The sequence below is a fragment of the Solanum verrucosum genome, unplaced genomic scaffold (assembly GCF_900185275.1).
Source record: "Solanum verrucosum unplaced genomic scaffold, falcon-dt-bn FXZP01000128.1, whole genome shotgun sequence".
Taxonomy (NCBI): Eukaryota; Viridiplantae; Streptophyta; class Magnoliopsida; order Solanales; family Solanaceae; genus Solanum; species Solanum verrucosum.
This window is the reverse complement of record NW_026020327.1, coordinates 106,601-127,021: the sequence shown is the minus strand read 5'-3', so window position 1 is coordinate 127,021 and position 20,421 is coordinate 106,601. Positions and strand designations below refer to the sequence as shown.

At 32.6% G+C, this 20,421-nt stretch overlaps 3 protein-coding genes across 3 annotated transcripts; 1 reads left to right on the top strand and 2 right to left on the bottom strand.

Annotated features, from left to right (window-relative positions):
- Positions 1-6,545: 6,545 nt before the first annotated feature.
- Positions 6,546-13,068, top strand: LOC125835663 (uncharacterized). Its single transcript, XM_049514777.1, has 5 exons — positions 6,546-6,689; positions 10,111-10,268; positions 10,845-10,896; positions 11,468-11,534; positions 12,679-13,068. Exons 2-5 carry the CDS (start codon positions 10,113-10,115, stop codon positions 12,767-12,769), a joined length of 366 nt encoding a protein of 121 aa, XP_049370734.1. The 5' UTR covers positions 6,546-6,689; positions 10,111-10,112; the 3' UTR covers positions 12,770-13,068.
- A 1,633-nt stretch (positions 13,069-14,701) lies between these two features.
- On the bottom strand, positions 14,702-16,549 carry LOC125835669 (probable receptor-like protein kinase At1g11050). Its single transcript, XM_049514782.1, has one exon. The coding sequence runs from the start codon at positions 16,547-16,549 to the stop codon at positions 14,702-14,704; it is 1,848 nt and encodes a 615-aa protein (XP_049370739.1).
- A 543-nt stretch (positions 16,550-17,092) lies between these two features.
- Positions 17,093-18,809, bottom strand: LOC125835664 (uncharacterized). Its single transcript, XM_049514778.1, has 2 exons — positions 18,537-18,809; positions 17,093-17,411 (listed from the first exon to the last, which is right to left on the bottom strand). Exons 1-2 carry the CDS (start codon positions 18,784-18,786, stop codon positions 17,377-17,379), a joined length of 285 nt encoding a protein of 94 aa, XP_049370735.1. The 5' UTR covers positions 18,787-18,809; the 3' UTR covers positions 17,093-17,376.
- Positions 18,810-20,421: the final 1,612 nt, after the last annotated feature.

Genomic DNA, 20,421 nt, shown 5'->3' with positions numbered 1-20,421 from the left:
ATGAGTCCTTGCTTTGATACACGTTCAACGCACAAACCCATAGACTAGTATATATATATGATCCTTCTAGCAAAATTCAGGATATATTTGATCTTTCTCACACATGATTTTTTTTTTTTACTTCTTTGATTCAATGCGTAATTTGAGTTTTAAATATCTCCCTTAGATCTATTTGCTTATCATTATTTGAGTATCTTATTCTTATTTATTTTTTTCCCTTTCATTTTTAGTGTAAAAATATGAGAATAAGAAAGGAAAAAATGTGAATGGTACAAGAGAAAAAAGTAATAAAAAAATTTAAAACTATTTGTCTCTGTAAAAATAAAAATAAATTGGAGAATCTATGATAAATTTTACAAGTAAATGAGTGAGAAATAAATTTGTCAATTATAATATTAAATCCAAAAACTATTGTTTCTTAAAATAAAAATAAATTTAAAATAAAATTTTCACTTCCGTTAGACCAAATGTGAGCCACCTTTATAACGATAATTATATCAACTCTACATTGCAAAGGTAAAAATTCACAAAAGTTTTGATTAGGTAGGATAAGTGTATTGTTTGGCGTACAGACATTGACAACAACATTTCAAGTAAAAAAAATCATTTTTTATTAAATAACAATATCATGCTCAATTACCATAATTAATTGGCTTTAAATGATGTGATGGTATAATATCTACGAAAATGTGTGAAAACGTACAAATATTTTATGCACCAAACTCTCAAAATAAAAGGTGTTTTAATCATTAATATTATGTCATTCATTCAAAAAGAACGAACACTTTATGAAATCTGCAATTTCCAAAAATTTAAGAATTAAGTAAAATATTTGAGGTAATAAACACTTGTATAAAAATCTCAATTCAATACACAAGTCATTGCACAAAAAATCCATATGTAATAATACAAAAAAAATTTCACTTGTAATAATACGACCTTGAGAATATTATCTCAACTTTCTAACCCAACTATTATGACCTTGAGAATATTATCTTCTGACTAGATTATTACGCAATGAGGAATAATGCACCTTAAGAATATAGTTGGATTTCGAAAATACCCTTTATCTATTAATTTATTTTCGTAAAATCATTTTAAAAAAATACTTTTTCATCTAAAATCAACTCCATAACTGCACCTCTTCATTTTCATAACTTATATTAATAATATTCATTAATCTTATGGCTTTAACTCACATATTCTAATCATATTTTAGGAAAAAGTGACAAGTAAAAGTGAATGGATGGAGTAGCTATCAAACGAGCCCTAAAAGTAGGACAGAGTAGACTTTGAGACTTTGTCCTTTTTAGGGAACCTCAGTTTCCAGCTTTGAGACCAACTTTTAATTTGGTTTAGACATAGTCCAATCAAGTCAACCCTCTATAAATTAAAGTAAACATACATAACGACTATGGAGACATTATATCGATCGAATCTTTTTGTTGATTTTTCCAAGTAGCTATACAGAGGCGAATTTACGTACGAAAGTGGGAGTGATATGACATTTATACACTAGGCTTATTTATCTAGATATTACTTTTTTGCTCTTTTTTTCCTTCGGAAAAGATAGCCAAAAATTTAATTCAATGTGAGTTTAATTTTAAAAAAAATATTTCTATCCCTCTAATGTTTACTTCTTTGTTGATATTTAAGTTGTTTTGGCTCTTGTTTTTTCTTATAGAAATATCAAGAGTTAATATCTCAAATGGTCACTCAACTTTGGATTGGAAGGATTGCAAAGAATCGTGCTAAATTTATTTTGATCCATTGACGTGTATTTATTTATGAAGCAAGTTTTTTTACAAATTGAATCGAATTAACACAAAACAAAATGAACTGATCGATGTATGCCCTAATTCAATCTCCATAACTAGTGATTACTTTACATTAAAAATAATGTTACCTGAAACCTTCAAATTTTGAATCGGCCTTTGAACTACAATGTTATGTGGTGTTTCTCGTGCCACTCTTAAAAACATCCAACATAAAGCTGAATATCAGCTCACTGATGTGGTATGCTTCAATGGCCAGTATCACTATTTTTCTATATTTTCAGAATTTTCAATTTTTACCTTCATTTTCTGTTCAAAAGTATGTTTAAAAATTTATTCTCTTCGCTGATATGGCTTGTTTCAATGGTCAGTATCACTATTTTTCTATATTTTCAGAAATTTCAATTTTTACCTTCATTTTTTGTTCAAAAGTATGTTTAAAAAATTATTCTCTTCCCTCATTATGAGCCTTCATAACATTTATTTCCTCCAAAAGTAATGATACAATGACTATAAATGTACAATAACTAAAAAGGAAACGTTATAACTAAAAAGGAAACGTTAATTTTGCTTAGTTTAATTTGATTAAGTTACTGCTAAATCGACAGTAACTAAAATCAACCAAAAAAATAATGTTAATTTGAGTATAGCATTAACTTAAAAAGGAACGTGAATTTTGCTTAATTTAATTAAATTAAATTACTGCTAAAATTGGAGGTAACTAAAACTAACCAAAAAGGAACATTAATTTGATTAGCGTAAGTTTTCTTATACCAAAATAACTAATGACTAAAAATTAGCACTAATTAAGAGATTTTAATTTTCTTAACTGTGAAACTAATGATTAGCTGTAAGTTTTCTTCCTTTCCGTTTTTTCATCAACAGTTTCTTTATTTTCAATTATATTATGGGAAAATTGTATGAAATAACAAACTATTAATTCAAATTAAATGTTATAGCCATAGTTTATTTTAATTGTAATTCGCAGCAAACAGTCCCTTTTTTTTGCCATCTGATTCGGTATCCAATTAGCTATTTTCGGTATACAATTAGTCATTTTATACATTTCGGTATAAAATGTATAAAATGTGTTTGTGTTTGTATAAAGCGAGAGAAAAGTGTATATATAAATACAAATACATATATTTCCGTCCTATACACTTATAATTATACAAATATAGATCTTATTATACAAAGTACAATGTATAAATGAATTTATACAAAACTGAACAATTTGTATAAAATTGAATGTTTGTAGCGAATTATACAAATCAAAAGCTCTATAGCAAACATAAAATTTGCTATGGAGCGCAATTATGCAAACTATAGCTATAACATACAAATATGATTTTTATGTTTTCTATATGAAAAAGTTGCTCATATATTAATTAGTATGTATTAATCTTGAGTAATTATATTTTAATTAATTTTGTGTATTTTCATATTCTATATTTTTGTACTATATATAGATTGGAAGTGTATTTTTTTTTCTTTCATGTAGTAGCTTGCTTACTATATTTGTTTTTAACTAGATTGTTAGTCTAACATATTTTTTTTTTTTTTCAGAGTTGGTCATTATAATAGACATGATTTGATGATAAGAAATGAGATTTGAAGAATGTGGAATGCGATTTATTTTAAGATAAAAGGTGAATTGATTTATAATTTTTCACTTTTCACATATGAAACTCAGATGAGACTAATTAAATTCTCTTTGGTATGTTCAATCTCTTATTTGACTTCTTGATCACCTTAATTCTCATAATGTATTGTGAAATTATGTATGTTGAAGTTTTTTTTTTTTTTTTTGATAGAATGTGTTTGGCAAGTGGACTAACTAATGTGGAATACAAAGTCATCCATGAGACAAAGAACAAATGAGATGCTTGATGAGAAAATTTGTGGGGGAAAATTAGGGATTCACGTATAAGTAGGAGTTGAGAATTTATCTCAATAGTAATCATAAATTTTCACAATATTTTGTTACATTAGATGTTTGTATGGCAATTATATGACTCCTCTTATTTGATGAAGTTATTCCTAAATTAGAAGATCAATCATTCTCTCTATTATCACCATAGAAGTGTGCTAAATGAGTTTAGAAAGCATAATTATGCAAGTTTTTCATAGAGATGCCATGAGTAAGTTTCATTGTATAGACAACTACATTATTGTACATTCATAATTTTTTGAAGAAAAAAATTTGTGCTCTTTTGAATATATTGTCTCAAAGCCTATATCAAATATGCATAATAATGTCGTATGTACTTCACTTTGTTAAAAAAATATGTTGAGTGTTTGTGTTTTTATGATTTTAGTTTTATTTCATTTTTCTTTTATTTGAAATGCAAATTTACTTATTTTTAAATGCGGTTCACCTAATCTCAATAAAAATATTATTTTTGTGTTTTAATCAATACAACAAAATTAAAATTTATTTCTGCTATATGAAGTTATAAAAATATTATTTTCAATTTATTGATTTTCTTATAAACCGCGCGAAGCGCGGTCAAATTCACTAGTTCTCAAATAATACTAGATCTAACTATTATGCAGTCCTACATAATGCAGAATAATACACCTTGAGAATATAATTAACTTTTAATATGGTTTAGACATAATCCAGTCAAGTCAATCCTCTATAAATTAAAGTAAACATACATAACGACTATGGAGACATTATATTGATCGAATATTTTTGTTGATTTTTCCAACTAACTATATCGGGCGAATTTACGTACGAAAGTTGGAGTGATATGACATTTAAACATTAGGCTTATTTATCTAGATATTATATTATTGCTCTCTTTTTTTCCTTCGGAAAAGATAGCCAAAAATTTAGTTCTATGTGAGTTTAATTTTAAAAAAATTCTCTCTATCCCTCTAATCTTTACTTGTTTGTTGATAGTTAAGTGCTTTTGACTCCTATTTTTTTCTTATAGAAATATGAATAATGGGAATTAAGTACAATATGTTTAAATTCAAAAGGGGTAATTGCTTATTAATTTTTATTTTATGTTTTCTCATTTATTCCAGATATATTGGGTTGAGAGAATTGCAATGAATCGTGCCAAATTTATTTTGGTCCATTGATGTGTATATATTTATGAAGCAACTTTTTTACCAATTGAATCGAATTAACACAAAACAAAATGAACTGATCGATGTATGCCCTAATTCAATCTTCATAATTAGTGGTTACTTTACATTGAAAATAATGTTACCTGAAACCTTCAAATTCTGAATCGGTCTTTGAACTACAGTGTGATGTGGTGTTTCTCGTGTCACTCTTAATCACATCCAACATATGAAGTTGTCAAAAATTCTCAAATAGTACTAGATCTAACTATTATGCAGTCCTACATAATGCAGAATAATACACCTTGAGAATATAATTAACTTTAACAATTGAGAACAATTATTTAATCAATCTAAATTGAAAAAAAAAACATAAGTACCTTTTGAACTATGATCAAAATTATAGGAACACACTCTATCTTTACCGGGGGGGGGGGGGGGGGGGGGCTTATTACCCCCAAAACTGCTTTTTTTTCTCTCTATATTTCTTTACACCTTTTGTGTTGTCGTGGAGCCACAACCCAATTCAACTAGTATATATATAAAAGAGAACCTTAGGCCCACCTACGTGGCGCCACCACAAATCAGAATTCCCTTTTAATTTATTTATTTACAAAATTAGTTTTCCCTTTCATGAAAAGTTGTGACTTTTATGAAAAGTTATTACTTTAATGAAGAGTTGTGACTTTTATGAAAAATTGTGACTTTAATGAAAAGTTGCGACTTTAGTGAAGAGTTGTGACTTTTATGAAAAAATTATGACTTTTATGAAAGGTTGTGACCTTTCCGAAGGGTTGCAACTTTTCCAAAAAGTTGTAACCTTTCTGATAAGGCACAATAAACATTTGTTCACACTACCCTTTGTTATCTATAAATAGAGGGATTTCCTCTCATTTTAACGCAACGAAAATTCTGAACCTCCTCATCTTCTTCTTCTTCACAATTAAATATTTGTATACTTTGCTCATGTTGAGTGGTTCATTGACACTATTGCTTATGTTACAAATCCTGGTATATTTTTTACAATCATTAATTTATAATTTATGCTTATTAAATGATAAGATGTAATAATTTTCATTTTCCTTTACATTATTAATGTTTGTTACTACGTAATCTTGTATGTAAGATAATATAGTGTTTTAGTTTTAATGTCTGATAGGTTTTAAGTATTATTTTATAAATTCCGTGATAATAAATTCCTGCGCGAAGCGCGGGTAATTTTACTAGTTATACAAAATAACAAACATTTAGTCTGTATAAGGTACTGTTAAAGAAAATTGCAATTCGCGGGCCGTGGCTATAATTTCCCCAATTCTTGTCGTTCGTTTGATTTGTATAAATCCAGAATTTTATATGTGCTTATCTTAGCTATTTGTATACGATTTATGGAAAAAAAATCATAATACATTACCATGTTTATATATTGACAAGCAAAATATACAAACGGAATTTTGAAAAATTCCTAAATATACAAATATAGAATTTGTACATATCTACCCTATTTATATATTCACAATCGAAATATACTAACCGCACCTCATGACAAAACAAATATTGATTGTGGGCATATTTGAAAAATTCCTAAATATATAAATATAGAATTTATACATATCTACCCTATTTATATATTCACAATCGAAATATACTAACCGCACCTCATGACAAAACAAATATTGATTTTGGGCATATTTATTTTTGGGAACCTTATTTATTCACGTTGACGGGTCAGTGACGACGTCGTTTAGTTACTTTGTTCTGTTCGTATTATCACCCGCAGTTGCCACTGTGTGCTCTTTGGAATCTGGATCCAACTATCTGTGTGTTCTTCTTCGTCTGGTGAGTTCTCAAATCCTTTATCATCTTCCATCCTTGTAGAATCGATGAGAAATTGGCTATTTGCCTTTTAGATCCGTTAATTGGGGATTTGTTTGTTGTAAATTTACTATCTATTTGTAATTGTTCTTGATCTCTTGGGGTAAACACTGAATTGGATTGAAAAAGGGTTAGTTTGAAGAAGCTAGTTGCTCTGCTCTCTTGGAACAGTTTGATGGAGAAAATTGTGCTTTAAAATGCCTTAATTTAGTGAAGAAAATGGGCGTTTCTGTCTCCCAGAAACAACTTTTTTGCTGTTAAATTTGTTAGCAATCAGAGAGTCCAAGGCATTGGTGTTATATTAGTAGGGCTAACAGAGGTAGTGTCATAAAGCCGGTTTTAACATGGTGTTTTTACAGAATAGTTGGTGGGAAATGATATGGGTTGAACAAATCAGTGTTGTTCACCTAAAGTGCAACAAAATTTTGGCACTTTCTTATGCTCTTCAGCTCTTGCCTTTGCCAATGTTAGACAAAATTTGTATTTTACTATTTAGAATTAAGTGGAATTGTATCAACTAAATTTTTTTTAAGTAGAATTTTGAGGGGATGGTTGCTCCAAGGGGCCAACCTAACTAGTGAAGAGTTTGAGTGACATGGATTTGCTGAGGTACTTGGCCTTTAGCCCAAACCCATCATTATTTTAAAAAAATTGTGAGCAGATGGTTCTTTGATTTGTCAGAAATGACTCAAATGCTCCCAACTATTGTTACCTTCTCAAAAAAATAAATACTCCCAACTGTTTTTTTTTTTTAAAATATTTTCTTTAATCAAAATTATTTACGATCAATGATAGTTTACAGGTTGCTTAAATATACTTTCTCCAGTTCATATTAAATGGTATATTTAAATTGGGTACACCCCTTAAAATATCTCCTCACTCCTAGAAAGTAAGAAGTGTTTTTACTAACTTACCCTAAATTAAATAGTACTTATTTAATATAATTTCATAGTTACTCATAAAAATTCACCTATCTAAATAAAGGTGAACTTGAAAAAAAAATACCTTTTTGACTATGTGGAACACCACTTATTTTGGACCTAAATGAAACGGTAAAAGCACCACTTAGTATGGACCAAGGGAGTATTTTTTTTTTGTGATGGTGGTTTCTTGGCCAATTTGCCTATACCTTGTCTATTCCACGGTGTACTTGCTATTTTACACCAACTTAAGTACTAGATAACTCTGCTCAACAAGGTTAAGATAGATGCGAATAAATCATCTTGAACTGCGCCATGTAGGGGAGACAATCTTTCAGATTTGCTAAATAATTAAAGTTGCTTGAGAAAGACATTAGGGTGTGGATTAAGGAAGTGTTTGGGAGGATTCAGGTGAAAATGAGGGAGATAAGGATTGATGTGGGGGAGTTGTCTGTACAACAAGTTGGGGGGACTCGAGGGGATGAGACTTTTTGAGATTTGAGGTTCAGAAGGAATTCCCAAGATTGGAAGGTGACCGAGCTTCAGAGACTACTAGTTTTACTTCAAAAGCATTGCAAAGCAGTCAACAGATCTTATACTTTGAGTTGGGAAATAACAAAGTGTTTTGTTTTACTTTTAAGTCCTTTAATGAGAAGCTTCTTGGTAGGGCGGATGAGAGATTCCCATATGTTTCAGTCTGGATACCTAAGGTGTCGAAGAAAGTGTGTTCCTTCACGTGGTTAGCTATAGAGGGATTATCTTGATGACGGAGAATCTTAGAAAATGAAAGGTTGTCTGCTTGAGCTGGTGTTTCCTTAGCAAAGAGGCTGGTAAGGACGTGGATCATATTCTGTTACATTGCAATATAGCCACGAGGTTATGGGGGATATCTTTAGATGGTTTGGCATTTCTTGGGTAATATCAATATCTGTAAAGGTGTTGTGATGTTCAGTTGGACGAGCAGAGCTAGAAGAAGAAGGCACAAGGCGTGGAATATTACTCCTTCTGCTCAAATGTGGGTCATTTGGAAAGAGAGAAATATGAGAGCTTTTGAAGGGGTGGAGATGAGCTTTGCTCAATTGAGAAGTAGTCTCCGATCCCTTATTTTATTTAGGTGCACCCATGTAGTTGCTGTTTGTATAAAGGATTGGGTGTCTTTTGGAGAGAACCATATTTTGTAGGTTTTCTCCTTTTTCTAGTATACCTCTTGTATACGGCCAAGCTGCCTTGTTATTATCAATGAAATATTTACTTGATTTAGAAAAAAAAGAAAAAAGTTGTGTAGTATGTTGTAACTAGTGGAAGTAGAACTCACATACCATGAATTAAATAGAGTACACAAAAAGGTAGACATTAAGATGCAAAACTTAAGAAGGAAAAACCCCTAAATGTGGAAAACATGTCTCCTCTCTCACCAGAAGTTGGTGAGATAGGAGACACATTTCTCACACTCATTGGTTTGGATTCCAAGGGCACCCAAGAAAATGTTCTTTTTTGTTTGCTTGGCAGCGAGGGGAGCGATTCTAGCAGCTGAAAATTTGAAGAAGAGAATATGTGTAATTGCTCGAGTCAGAGGTTGATCAACTTTTGGTGTATTATAAGGTGGTTCTCTGTGGAGGATGGTCTTAAACTGTTCTGCTACACAGTGGGTGATGCCAGGCACTGTCAAAGATGTGTTGCACATCTGGGTTGAGAAGTAGGATAAGATGACAAAAAGGTCATGGGAGGTTGCACCGGTAGCTCTTATGTTGGTCGTATGGAGAGAAATAGGAGAGCAACTGAGGGAATTGAAAATGATTTTGTACATCTGAAGAACAGCCTTTTGGTACACTGGTAAGGTTACTCAAGTCACAAGTGTATGAAGGGCTTCCTTTAACTAAGAGAAGAAACACCAACAGAGAAAAAAGAAAGGACAAAAAAAGACGGAGCGTATCATTCAAGAGTTTCTTCTGGAGTATTTTTTGCAATTTAAAGTATACAATTTTTCAACTCAAATGTATGAATGGCTTCCTATAACTATGAGAATAAGCACCAACAGAGGGGGGAAACAAGACATAAAAGATAGCTTATTCGTCTAAGTGTTTTTTCTTGAGTATTTGCAATTAAAAGTATAAAGATTTTCACTTCATACATTGCTTATGGGTGGAGAATATAACCCAGTCCCAGTTCATCTGCTGTGTTGAGTATCCTTCGTAACAATTCTATAAAAGTTAGTTCCTAAATAACAATTGGCATATATTGTTGTCCTTTAAATTTTTTAATTGTTAAAGGTAAACAAATCATGCTATTTAATGCTTTCTTTTTAAGATTGCCTTCTAGCTCACATGATGTCAGCCTTTCTTGATTATACCTTGAACGTTCATAATGAATTGGAGCTTATTTATGAATTTCTGCTATGTTTCATTTAAACAAGCTGTCATTCTGATTTATCTTCTTCTTTTTTGTGTGTGCGCGCACTCCTGAAGTCATGGCTGGATCTGGGAATTCGATGCTATATTCATTTCTTCTATTCATCGCGACACTCTCTCTGCAGGAAGTGTATAGAGGAAAGTTAGCATCTTCAGAATTGTATACCATCCTTGGTGGATTCACTAGTTCTCTCATATTCATTTTGTTGTTAACGGTGAGAAAAGTTACCTTTTGTGGTATTATGTGTTGTGCTCTAAGGTCTCAAAATTACCTTTTGTGGATTCACTAGTTCTCTCATATTCATTTTGCTGTCAACGGTGAGAAAAATTACCTTTTGTGGTATTAAGTGTTGTGCTCTAAGGTTTCAAAGTGCAGGCACTGCAAAGTGTTTACCACTCTATTAATGCTGTTAAAACTTACAGTGCCTGTATCCATATACAATAAAGCTGTACTAATTCAGATGTATGCTGTAGAAATTGTTCTGTTCATATGCAAATATTTGTGCAGCTTACTTACTTTTTTCTCCCTGACATCTTTTGGCAGAAATCTTTTTTCCTTTGAGATTAATTCACTTTCCTATGTTCCTATTTTATCATTTTGTTGTCAGATCCACTGTTGTCTTCACCATTCTTTGCACATTTTCATGACTGCCATGCATTTTATGGCTGCCAAAAGTGAAGTATCACATGGTGCTTTGCTAGCACACTTGAATTAAAAAAGTGTTGTTTTTTTAGCACATTACATACCAAACTAGTATTGTATTGAGCTTGACTTGGTGATACTGTTGCAGTTCATCGGAAACTATCAAGAAACATCTGGTGTAAGGACTGGATGGGGTGCAGGTGAGTGCATTATGTTTTGACTTTTTATTGTCATATTTCAATCAGTTCTTTCGAAGATCTAAATAACTTTCTAATATATTTAAAGTAGAAATAAACAAAGGGATTTTGAATCCTACCAGAGAAAAAAACCAAGGGATTTTGAAATCTTACCAGTTTCAAAAAAAAAAAAAAAAAAAAAAAAATAAAGGATTTTGTCTTGTAGATGTAACATTGAAGTTGTAGTATATTTTCCCTAAACATTTTTATCTTAATATTCAATCCCATATGTATACATTGACGGAGCTAGCTTGTGGCGTGGGGGTTCAATTGAATTCCCTTCGCCCGAAGTTGTAATGCATAAATAAGGTAAATATACTTTTTTTTATATATATATAAACTGTAGAATCTCCTTGACATATGGGAAGATTCTAGTTTAGTGGCAAAGGAGGTTCAAATTGCTTTGGACTAGGTAGGTGTGATCAATGTTAAGTTGTGTAAAGTGTAAACCACATATCTTGTTATTAGTAAAGAGATACAGCAGCTGTATGGGTCAATTTATTTTAATCTATTGTATTGGTCTGTTATACCGCAGTTATTCTTGCTGAGGTAGTAGCTCTTATTGCTGCTAGCACTGTTCATCGAGTTAGCATCACGACATGGTAATGAACTATACTATCAGTTATTATTATTATGGATATAGAAACTTGTGTTTATTCCATACGTTTTTTCTTGTGGGAAATCTCTTGGATGAGTTAAATGAGCTAAAAAGAACACAAAATTGCTTAGAATGTTACCTTTCTCCAAAAAGAATTACCCAAAATTACTTGGTGACATTTAATTTTGGGTTCAAACCAAAAGTTTGTTGAAGTTGGAAATTTTATGTTTGAATACAACAAACACCTAAACTTGTCAGGACATTTCATTTAGACACTTAAACGTGTCAGGATATTTCAGTTAGACACCTAAACTCAGTTCATAACCTATTAAACACCTAACTTTGCTTAAACTGTGTCTATTAGACACACCTAAACTCAGCTCATGACATAAAACACCTGATGGAAAAGGCAAAAACTTTGTTCCCCATATTTATATTGGATCCCTTCTCCATGTTGCCTCTGGTTCCCAAACTACAATCATTACCTGTGTTATAATGCGACTTCAGATTTCCTACTCCGAAACCACCAAGAGTTTTACTCAACTTGACTGTTTCCCAGTTGACCAAATTGTAGGACTTTTTTCCGTATTTTACTTCCCAAGGGAAGTTTCTTCTTAATCATTCTATTGTGTTGACTGCTTTTGAAGGAATAAAGAACACTCACATTGTATATGTAGGCAAGGAAATCCAAAACAGTATTAATTAGATCTAACCTGCCTAAAGCAGCATGCACACTATATCTTTTATGTAGATAGCTTCCTTTTATTCTATAACCCCTTGCCATATTAAAGCAAGTCTTGCCAAACTATTCCTCACTTGGAGCTGCTAATTTCACAGTATTGCTGTTTAGCAGTTCATATAACATCTCCATCTCCTTTCTGTTTACTCTTTTCTCCTTTTATGTGCTGGATTACTGTTCTCATCAGCAGCTTATCCAAAAAATAAAAATCAGGCTTATTTTATGGTAAATGAGCAGCTTGACTTCCTTTCTGAACAAATGTCTGGCCTATCAAGTGGCACTCCACCATAATATATGGGTAATAAGTGGGTGATGAAGCTTTTAAATCGGCACTTTTAACTACAGTACAGGTTGGTGTGTTAGTATAATGTTTATAAATCTGATTGGGCGTTCTTCGATCTTAATGCAGCTTCTTGTTCTCAGCCGCGTTGCTGTATGAGGTCAACAAGCTCTCAGGAGTGATGGTTTCTAGAAGTGAATCTAGAGGCAAAAGGTACTAATGTACCCTTTCGCCTTTCAAGGCCGGGATGGTTGGAACCATTTGCTTACCTTTGTACTTTTCGTAGTAATGTTATGAGAGGTGAAGCAAATTTTACCAGAACGATATTTTAAACGAAATCATGAGCGAGTTTATATCACTACATTCTTGGTTAATTTTAGGTTTACTTAACTTGAATATTTTGATAGATTGTTTAACAACATAAAGTATGATAGTTTTGTGGTGGAAATTCCTAAAGTATTCCTACAATAAGTGTTCTGCTGGTTTAATTTAAGAATCAAACAGATAGCTGCCCAACGACTCCACTGAAACATTTGAAAGAAGACAGACGGGATAAGTTTGCTAGTTCTCATTATTTGATTAAGAAATTCAATTAAATAAAATTTCACGTAGTCAATCAATCGAGTCACTATGATTTTCTACTCGACGAAAGGGATATGTTTTTCATGCATTGAAAAAGGGTCAAAATTATTCTCAAACTATTCGAAATAGCTCATATATCCTTTATTTATTTTTGGAATTAAAACTACCCTTGTCGTCTATGTTTTTGACCATAAATATCTTTAAAATGTTATCTTTGCTATTGGAGCTGATATGACAGTCCACCTAGGTAGTTCAACATGGCAAAAATTTCTTCCTCTCAATAGTGTTGTTCTTCCTTCATTCCTTTCACAAAAAAAAAAAAAACAAATATAATTCTTTCATTGTTCTTGTTTGAGTTGTTCGGACGTTGGAACTTTAATTTCGAAGTGTGCTGAAGTTTCTAAGTTGTTCCACTTCAACGTTGGTTATAGTTATTCCACCTTCTATCCTACATAAACTAAAACATATATTATCTGGTAACTTATACATGTATTGATTATGTGGGTTTCTAAGTTGTCAACTAAAATGTCGTATTAATTTTAATTTTATACATGAATAATTTATTTCCTATTTATCTACCAAACATCATACAAGTTATACAAAAATTAATATATATAAACAACTTACTTCTTATCCAACTATCAAAAGCCCCTTCACAATTCAACCGGATAAGGGAAGAGAAGATTTGACATTTTGACAATGATTGCAAAGGAAATTAATAAATTAGTGAAAGTTGTCTACTTTTGTTCGCTGTAGTTTTTTGAAAAGAAGTTGGTGAAAATTTGAAAGTTGCAAGTGTTTGAAAATTATTTTCTCCGTTTCAAAATAAATATCATCTTAGGAAATGTATCTCAGAATAAGTGATATATTAAAAATTTATGACAAAAATTAGTACTATATTTTTTCCATCCATACCCTTAAACTCCATCTTCATCGTAGTGTTCAATTTTTAAGAGACATCTTTTCAAATAAAAATAATTTAGTAAATTACACATTGTATATATTGATTTTTTTAATAAACACAATGTTTACTAATATGACATTTATTTTGAGACAAAGGGAGTACATAAAAGTACTCATTCTGACAAGTATCTTGATCTTGATAACTATTTTTTAAGTTTCAAGTCGCATTTTGTTCACAATTTCACAAATGCCTATGAGATACCCTTTATTTTGCAAACAAACCCTACAAACAAATGCTACCAAATTAACAATCCCTTAGTTAATGATAATTATCTTGAAAAAAATTCCTTTTTTTTCCATTGAAAACTCACTTAACTATTGTTATTTCACCTACAAAATCACTCGATTTGTTAAGTGATCTTTCTATTATAAAACAAAGAAAAATGACTTTTTTAACTAATTACTATTAGTTGAGACTTTCCTATTACAAAATAAAGAAAAGAGACTTATTGAATATGATTGATCTGAAAAATCAACTCGAACTTTGTGTACAGTTACAAAGAATATCTACCTAACTAGAACAAAATCTTTATCAGAAAATAGTAAACAAGAGGAATGAGGGGAACAAATTGAATTTCAATATATGGTAAAAAAACTATCAACTTTTCTATTTTTGTATATACCTTGATAAGCTGTTACTGCTGCTGCTAACTGAAAAATCTCTGAATCTATCACTGTGTAATGATAATGATTCCAATGACTCAAAACCAAGGGGAAGTGGCCTATCTGGTAATCTTGGAATATCAATATCTCCTTCAAGCATTCTCAAAGCATCTTCAATTGTTGGTCTTAAAGCCACCATAACATGAGCACAAAGTATTCCAACATGAACAAATCTCTCCATAACTCTCTTTGGTCCTTCATCCTTTATAGGCACATCGAAAACGCCTTCCACGTTTCTTGATTTCACCATTGTCCATGCCCAATCAGTGACCAAAAGTGCAGAAGAATTCGATGCATCAAGAACCCTCCTTCCACTCATGATCTCGAGGATCACGATGCCAAAGCTATATACATCACTCTTCTCTGTTAACTGCCCGTATAGAGCATATTCGGGTGCTAGATATCCATATGTGCCAGCCACCCTTGTTGTAAGATGAGTTTGTCCTTCTTTGCTTTGCTTAGCTAATCCGAAATCTGCAACTCTAGCCTTCATATCCATGTCCAAGAGTATATTTGTAGCCTTTATATCGCGGTGGTAAATTGAAGGTTTGATTCCATAATGCAAGTAAGCTAGCCCTTTAGCCACATCAAGAATTATGTTCTTTCTTTGAGGCCAAGATAAACGTTTCGTTCCAACGTTGAATAGATGTTCATCTAAGCTACCATTTGGCATGAAATCATACACCAAATATCTCCCTTTTCCATTCAAGTTGTCACTTGTAACACAAAATCCTCTTAGAGGAAGAAGATTCCTATGCCTAATCTTGCTTATAATCTCTGCTTCATTAATAAACTCCTCATCACCCTTACTATCCATATCAAGAATTTTCTTCACAGCAATTAAGGTACCATCAGAAAGGGTCCCTTTATAGACACTTCCACTCCCTCCTTGACCTACCATATTCCTTTGGGAGAATCCTTTAGTGGCTTGTTCAAGCTCACCTACTTGAAACCACTTAGCACCAGTATTGGGCAAAATTTGGGACTTAACACTAGTAACATACCCTTGATGCAATGCATCTTGCTTTCTCTTCTTATCCCATTTCTTGTAAAGAACAATGAAAACTATAACACCCAAAATCCCAAAGAAAGTACCTAAAAACCCGAAAACCATTTTTAACGAAGTCCCTCTGCTAAGATGGTGCGATCTACTTGCCTTGTTAGCCAAGGGAAGGGCAAGCACACATGCAGCAGTTCTTGAATCCTCAGGTCCAAATTCACTAACAATAGCAGCAGCATAAATGGCAGTGAAATAAAAACACTTATCATTTGTAACATTTGGATTCAAAGAAACCAAATAAGTATTTACCTTCAAACCAGCATCAAGACACAAACTGCACCTAGTAAGCCCTGCAAGGTCACCAGTACAAGATGAGTCAAGTAGGCTATTTGGACCTACTTTTTCCATCCAATCTTTCATTGTGACAATACCTCCACAACTCGAAGGCTTAACGACAAAATCATTACTCCCATTCATGCACTGTGAGACAAAAGATTGAGATATTGACATGGAAGAAAGCTTGGCTTTGAAGGCTGAAGTACATGAAAGAGCAGCATCTTCATTTGGGAGATAAAACATAGATGTTTCTTTGAGGTGTTGTGCAAGTCCTATACCGAAGAGACTACGGAGTGTTTGGCAGCAACTCTTCTCTAAATATTCTTCTGTGCATAAAGAAGTGTCCCAATTACAGGTTTCTATGTAATCAAAGTTTATTGGACATGAAGAAGAATTCAAAGCATAGCAGAAAGAAAAAAGGATATGGCAAAATGATAAGAAGAAGATAAGTTTCATGGTTTCTAGCTGTTAGATTAGATTGATTTACCCCAAAGAGATTGTTTTTTCTGTTTTAGTTTTGGTTACATAGTAGAGAAATTTGACACAAACACTTTTAAAAAATGGCTGGCTTTGGTCAATTTGCACGTTTGGTTTGAAACTTGAAAGAGCTTTTTGATGTGGATTCTTGGAAAGTTGGTAAGTCATAGTCAACAAAACCTCACTGCAGGCATTACTTTAATGAACAAATAAGTAGATAAACAAGTCTCAATTATAATACTAGTCTATTTGATATTTTTATATTACCACTTGTACATCCTTTCATTATGCAGAAAAATTGATACACTCCCTCCTTATTTGTCTGATTTTAACTTAACAGAGTTTAAAAAAGTAAGAGAAGACTTGAATCTTATGGTCTTAAACTAAAGATATGATAAATGTAGTCACTTTATGGTTTTAAAATTATAGCGTTGCCAAAAAGGAAAGATTATTTCTTAAACAAGCAAAAAAGGAAAGTAAGACGAACAAAAGTCGTGATTGTATTAAATACAACAAAAGGACTGAGAAAGTAGAATAGGCCAAATATCATAATTTTCTTGTTACATTCCAGATACACAATCTTTTTACTCATATTCCATCCATCAGGGGCTAAATAGTATTTTAGTAGGATTTTCGAAATTCAACATTTAGTGAGTGTTGCACTCTTCTCCTCAAATGTAAAGAAACAGAATGAAGATTGTATTATCCTGTATACAAACTTTTGAACTATCCAGGCCTACGCGAACTACTTGGCGTGAAAATGCAACTGGAAAACAAAATGAATGAGCTGCAACATGATCTAGTATTCATTTGTCAAACTCCCAAATGACTCCTCCATCCTCTGCAATCACAAGTCCAGCCAACTTAAAAGACAAACCAGAAATAAAAGAATGAAAAAAGAAAAATAATTGTATCAATTGAAAACTAAATCAAACAAATGATATGCCGCATTCAAGTGGAGTGGACTGTTTGGAAAGCTGAATATGGTTTCCTTGAGTACTGGACGAGGAGGATAGACGCTTGAACTTTCACAAATAAATATACTCCTATGTGTAAGGAGTTGATCACAATCTTTCGAGAATATTCAAGCGATGATGGACTATAAAAACGTGGTGAGAAAGAGGTGGAATGTTGGAAGATACAGGGAAAGAAAAATGATCACAGAATAACTATCAAGGAACCAACTTCTGGACTTCAACAAAGATGGTAAGTAGTGTGACTAAGCAGGTAGATGCATATAGCTATTTCATGTATCCCAAGTACCAGGCCACAATTTGTTTTTCTTGCTGGATTATTTAGGTCAAGAGCAAGGCAGATACGCCTCAAGAATTCTTTGGACCAAGGAATTTGCTGCGAGATTTTAACACTCCAAGAAAATAAAACCATGTCATAACATCCAAAGGACGAAAAAGTCGCTAACATAACAACTCTCAAACAACTCTTTAGTATTTTAAATCAACTGATATTCTTTTACCACTCATAGATTTGTATCATTCTCAATTGCATGAAAAGAAAAAGATAGAAGCATTTATCTCATGGAATAAGCATTTACTGAGTAAATTTCAAAAGAAAAATAAACATTTACTGAGTCCCAACAATTTAACAATCTAAAAGCAAGATCTAAATACTTGAACACTATCCTGAGGAATCTTTTTTATCAACTAGGGAAGACTTAGCATTACAAACACATACCAAAATACCAAAAACAGGTCGTTAAATGTTTTAGGCTTTATATGCTATCAAGAGACATATTCACCTCCCAACTAAAATTGGTTTGAAATATTCTATAAAAAAAAGGTTTGAAATAACTTATAAGAAAACGATGCTAAGAGCTTCACATGTTATTGATATATTAAGGAACATTAGCTTAAATTTTGTATTTGTATGTGTTCTCAATCTTGAGCAGTGGAAACAAATGGCATATATTTGATTCTATCTCTTATGAATTAGAGCAGTATATGCATACCTTTGACCTTCTTGTTGATCCATGCTTCGAGTAGCATCCCTGCGCCAACTCCGGCAGCAATAAATGACCCATAAAATGCTATGGAATATGGTAAGGATCTCCGTGGGAGGAAATAATAATCAGGAACTTGTCGAATCTTTTTTGGAAACCGTTTCTTCACAGCTGGTTCAAGACCAGGCACCTTACTTTCTCCACCCAGACTTTTCCAGTCCATCTCTTTTAATGAGTCTTTTGGCCGTTCTGCTCCCATGACAGCACTCTAGCAATAGAAACCTGTTTATGAGATGAAATGTTCAAGAAAATCAAAGTCTTGAATTTGAAATTATAAGGAAATCTTCGCATTATAACAGCACATCTATAGTTGGCATCTTCTTCCTCTGTTTTGATAGGTAAGGTAAAAAGTTTATTGATAAAACAGTACCAAGGAGGTACTGCAAATGTTACGAAATTCTAGACTCCATCAAGCACTATGCAAAAAAAGAATCTAGAGAGTCCATAAAATTGAGATAAACAAAAAAAAATTATGCCAAAATAACAAATTTTGCAAGAATCTAAATTTATGCAGGCAATCAAACCCCTTTTTCCTTCAAAGCATCTTTTGTTTCTCTCCTTCCATACTGTCTAGATGATGCATAGGGGAATTATCTCCAAATCTTCATCTGCTTTCTTTCCATACTCGGACCTTGCCAACAATTTAGTAAATTTTTAAATCTCTGTGGCATCACCCAATAAACACCAAAGATATTTAAAAATAAGGACCAGATCACCCATGTTTGTTCACAGTGCAACAAGTGACTAACAGTTTCTAAGAGCATTGACATAGAGAACATCTATTACATAAGCTAAATCCCCTCTTTTGCAAATTATCTAGAGTCAAACAAGTTCCGTAGGTAGCAATCCACCCAAAGCATGCTACCTTGGTTGGGACCTTAGTTTTCTAAAGCATTTTCCAAGGCCAGAGAATCTCAGAACTATAATTCTGTTTTTGCAGCCTGTTAGACCTGTTGTAACTAGGGTTTATAACTGCAGGAATGGTGAAAATAAGGCTTAAATGTAACTGTTTTATTTATTAATTATTATGTGTATGTAGTTCTTGTAGTTACCTAGCAGTTAACTAGCATTTTAGGCAGTTATTCTGTGATAAATTGTACTAGGAAGAAGGGAAGACAGCAAGTTCTATTTTCTCTGGCAGATTTGGAGGTTAAGGTTTCCTCCAAATACCTTGGTTGTTAGAAGTATTCTCCATATGCTATTTGTAAAACTTATTCTATTTGTTGGTGGCAGTAAATAACAGTTGAAGTGTTGTTCCTATTTCTGTGTTGTGTTTGGAAGTTTACAGATCTAGTGTTAGGAGAGTTCTGGGTTCCCAACACAGCCATTCATAGCCTTGTTTCACTGTAAAGTTATTTGCAAGCTATTTCTCATCACAACAACAATTTTTTTTTTGAGACAAGTAACAGTTCTATTCAATAAAAACTTAACCACCCCATCACAGCAACATTGACGGCTGCCTCGGCCACACCAACATTGAACTACTCCTCAAGTGTTTCCATCTTTGCCTTCATGGCATTATTAGCACTCAACGCCTCCATGAGCCTGCACTCCCAAGGCAGTACCCTGCTTGTGCCCCTTCAACTCATTCCGTACGCTCTCATTCTCTTCAAGAATGTGCCCCTCAAGAACATTTAGGGGGTGCTCTCCACCTTTTCGAAGCAATGGCCAAATATCTCGACGATGTCCATTCCCCTATTAACCTCCATAACCTACTCTCTACTGGGTGAGACATCCTCGGGCAGGATTTCCTTGTCATCCTGGTTCACCTCAGTGGTAGATGATAATTGGGAGGTAAGTCTTTCACTTGACACAATCTAGAGTGACACCTCCT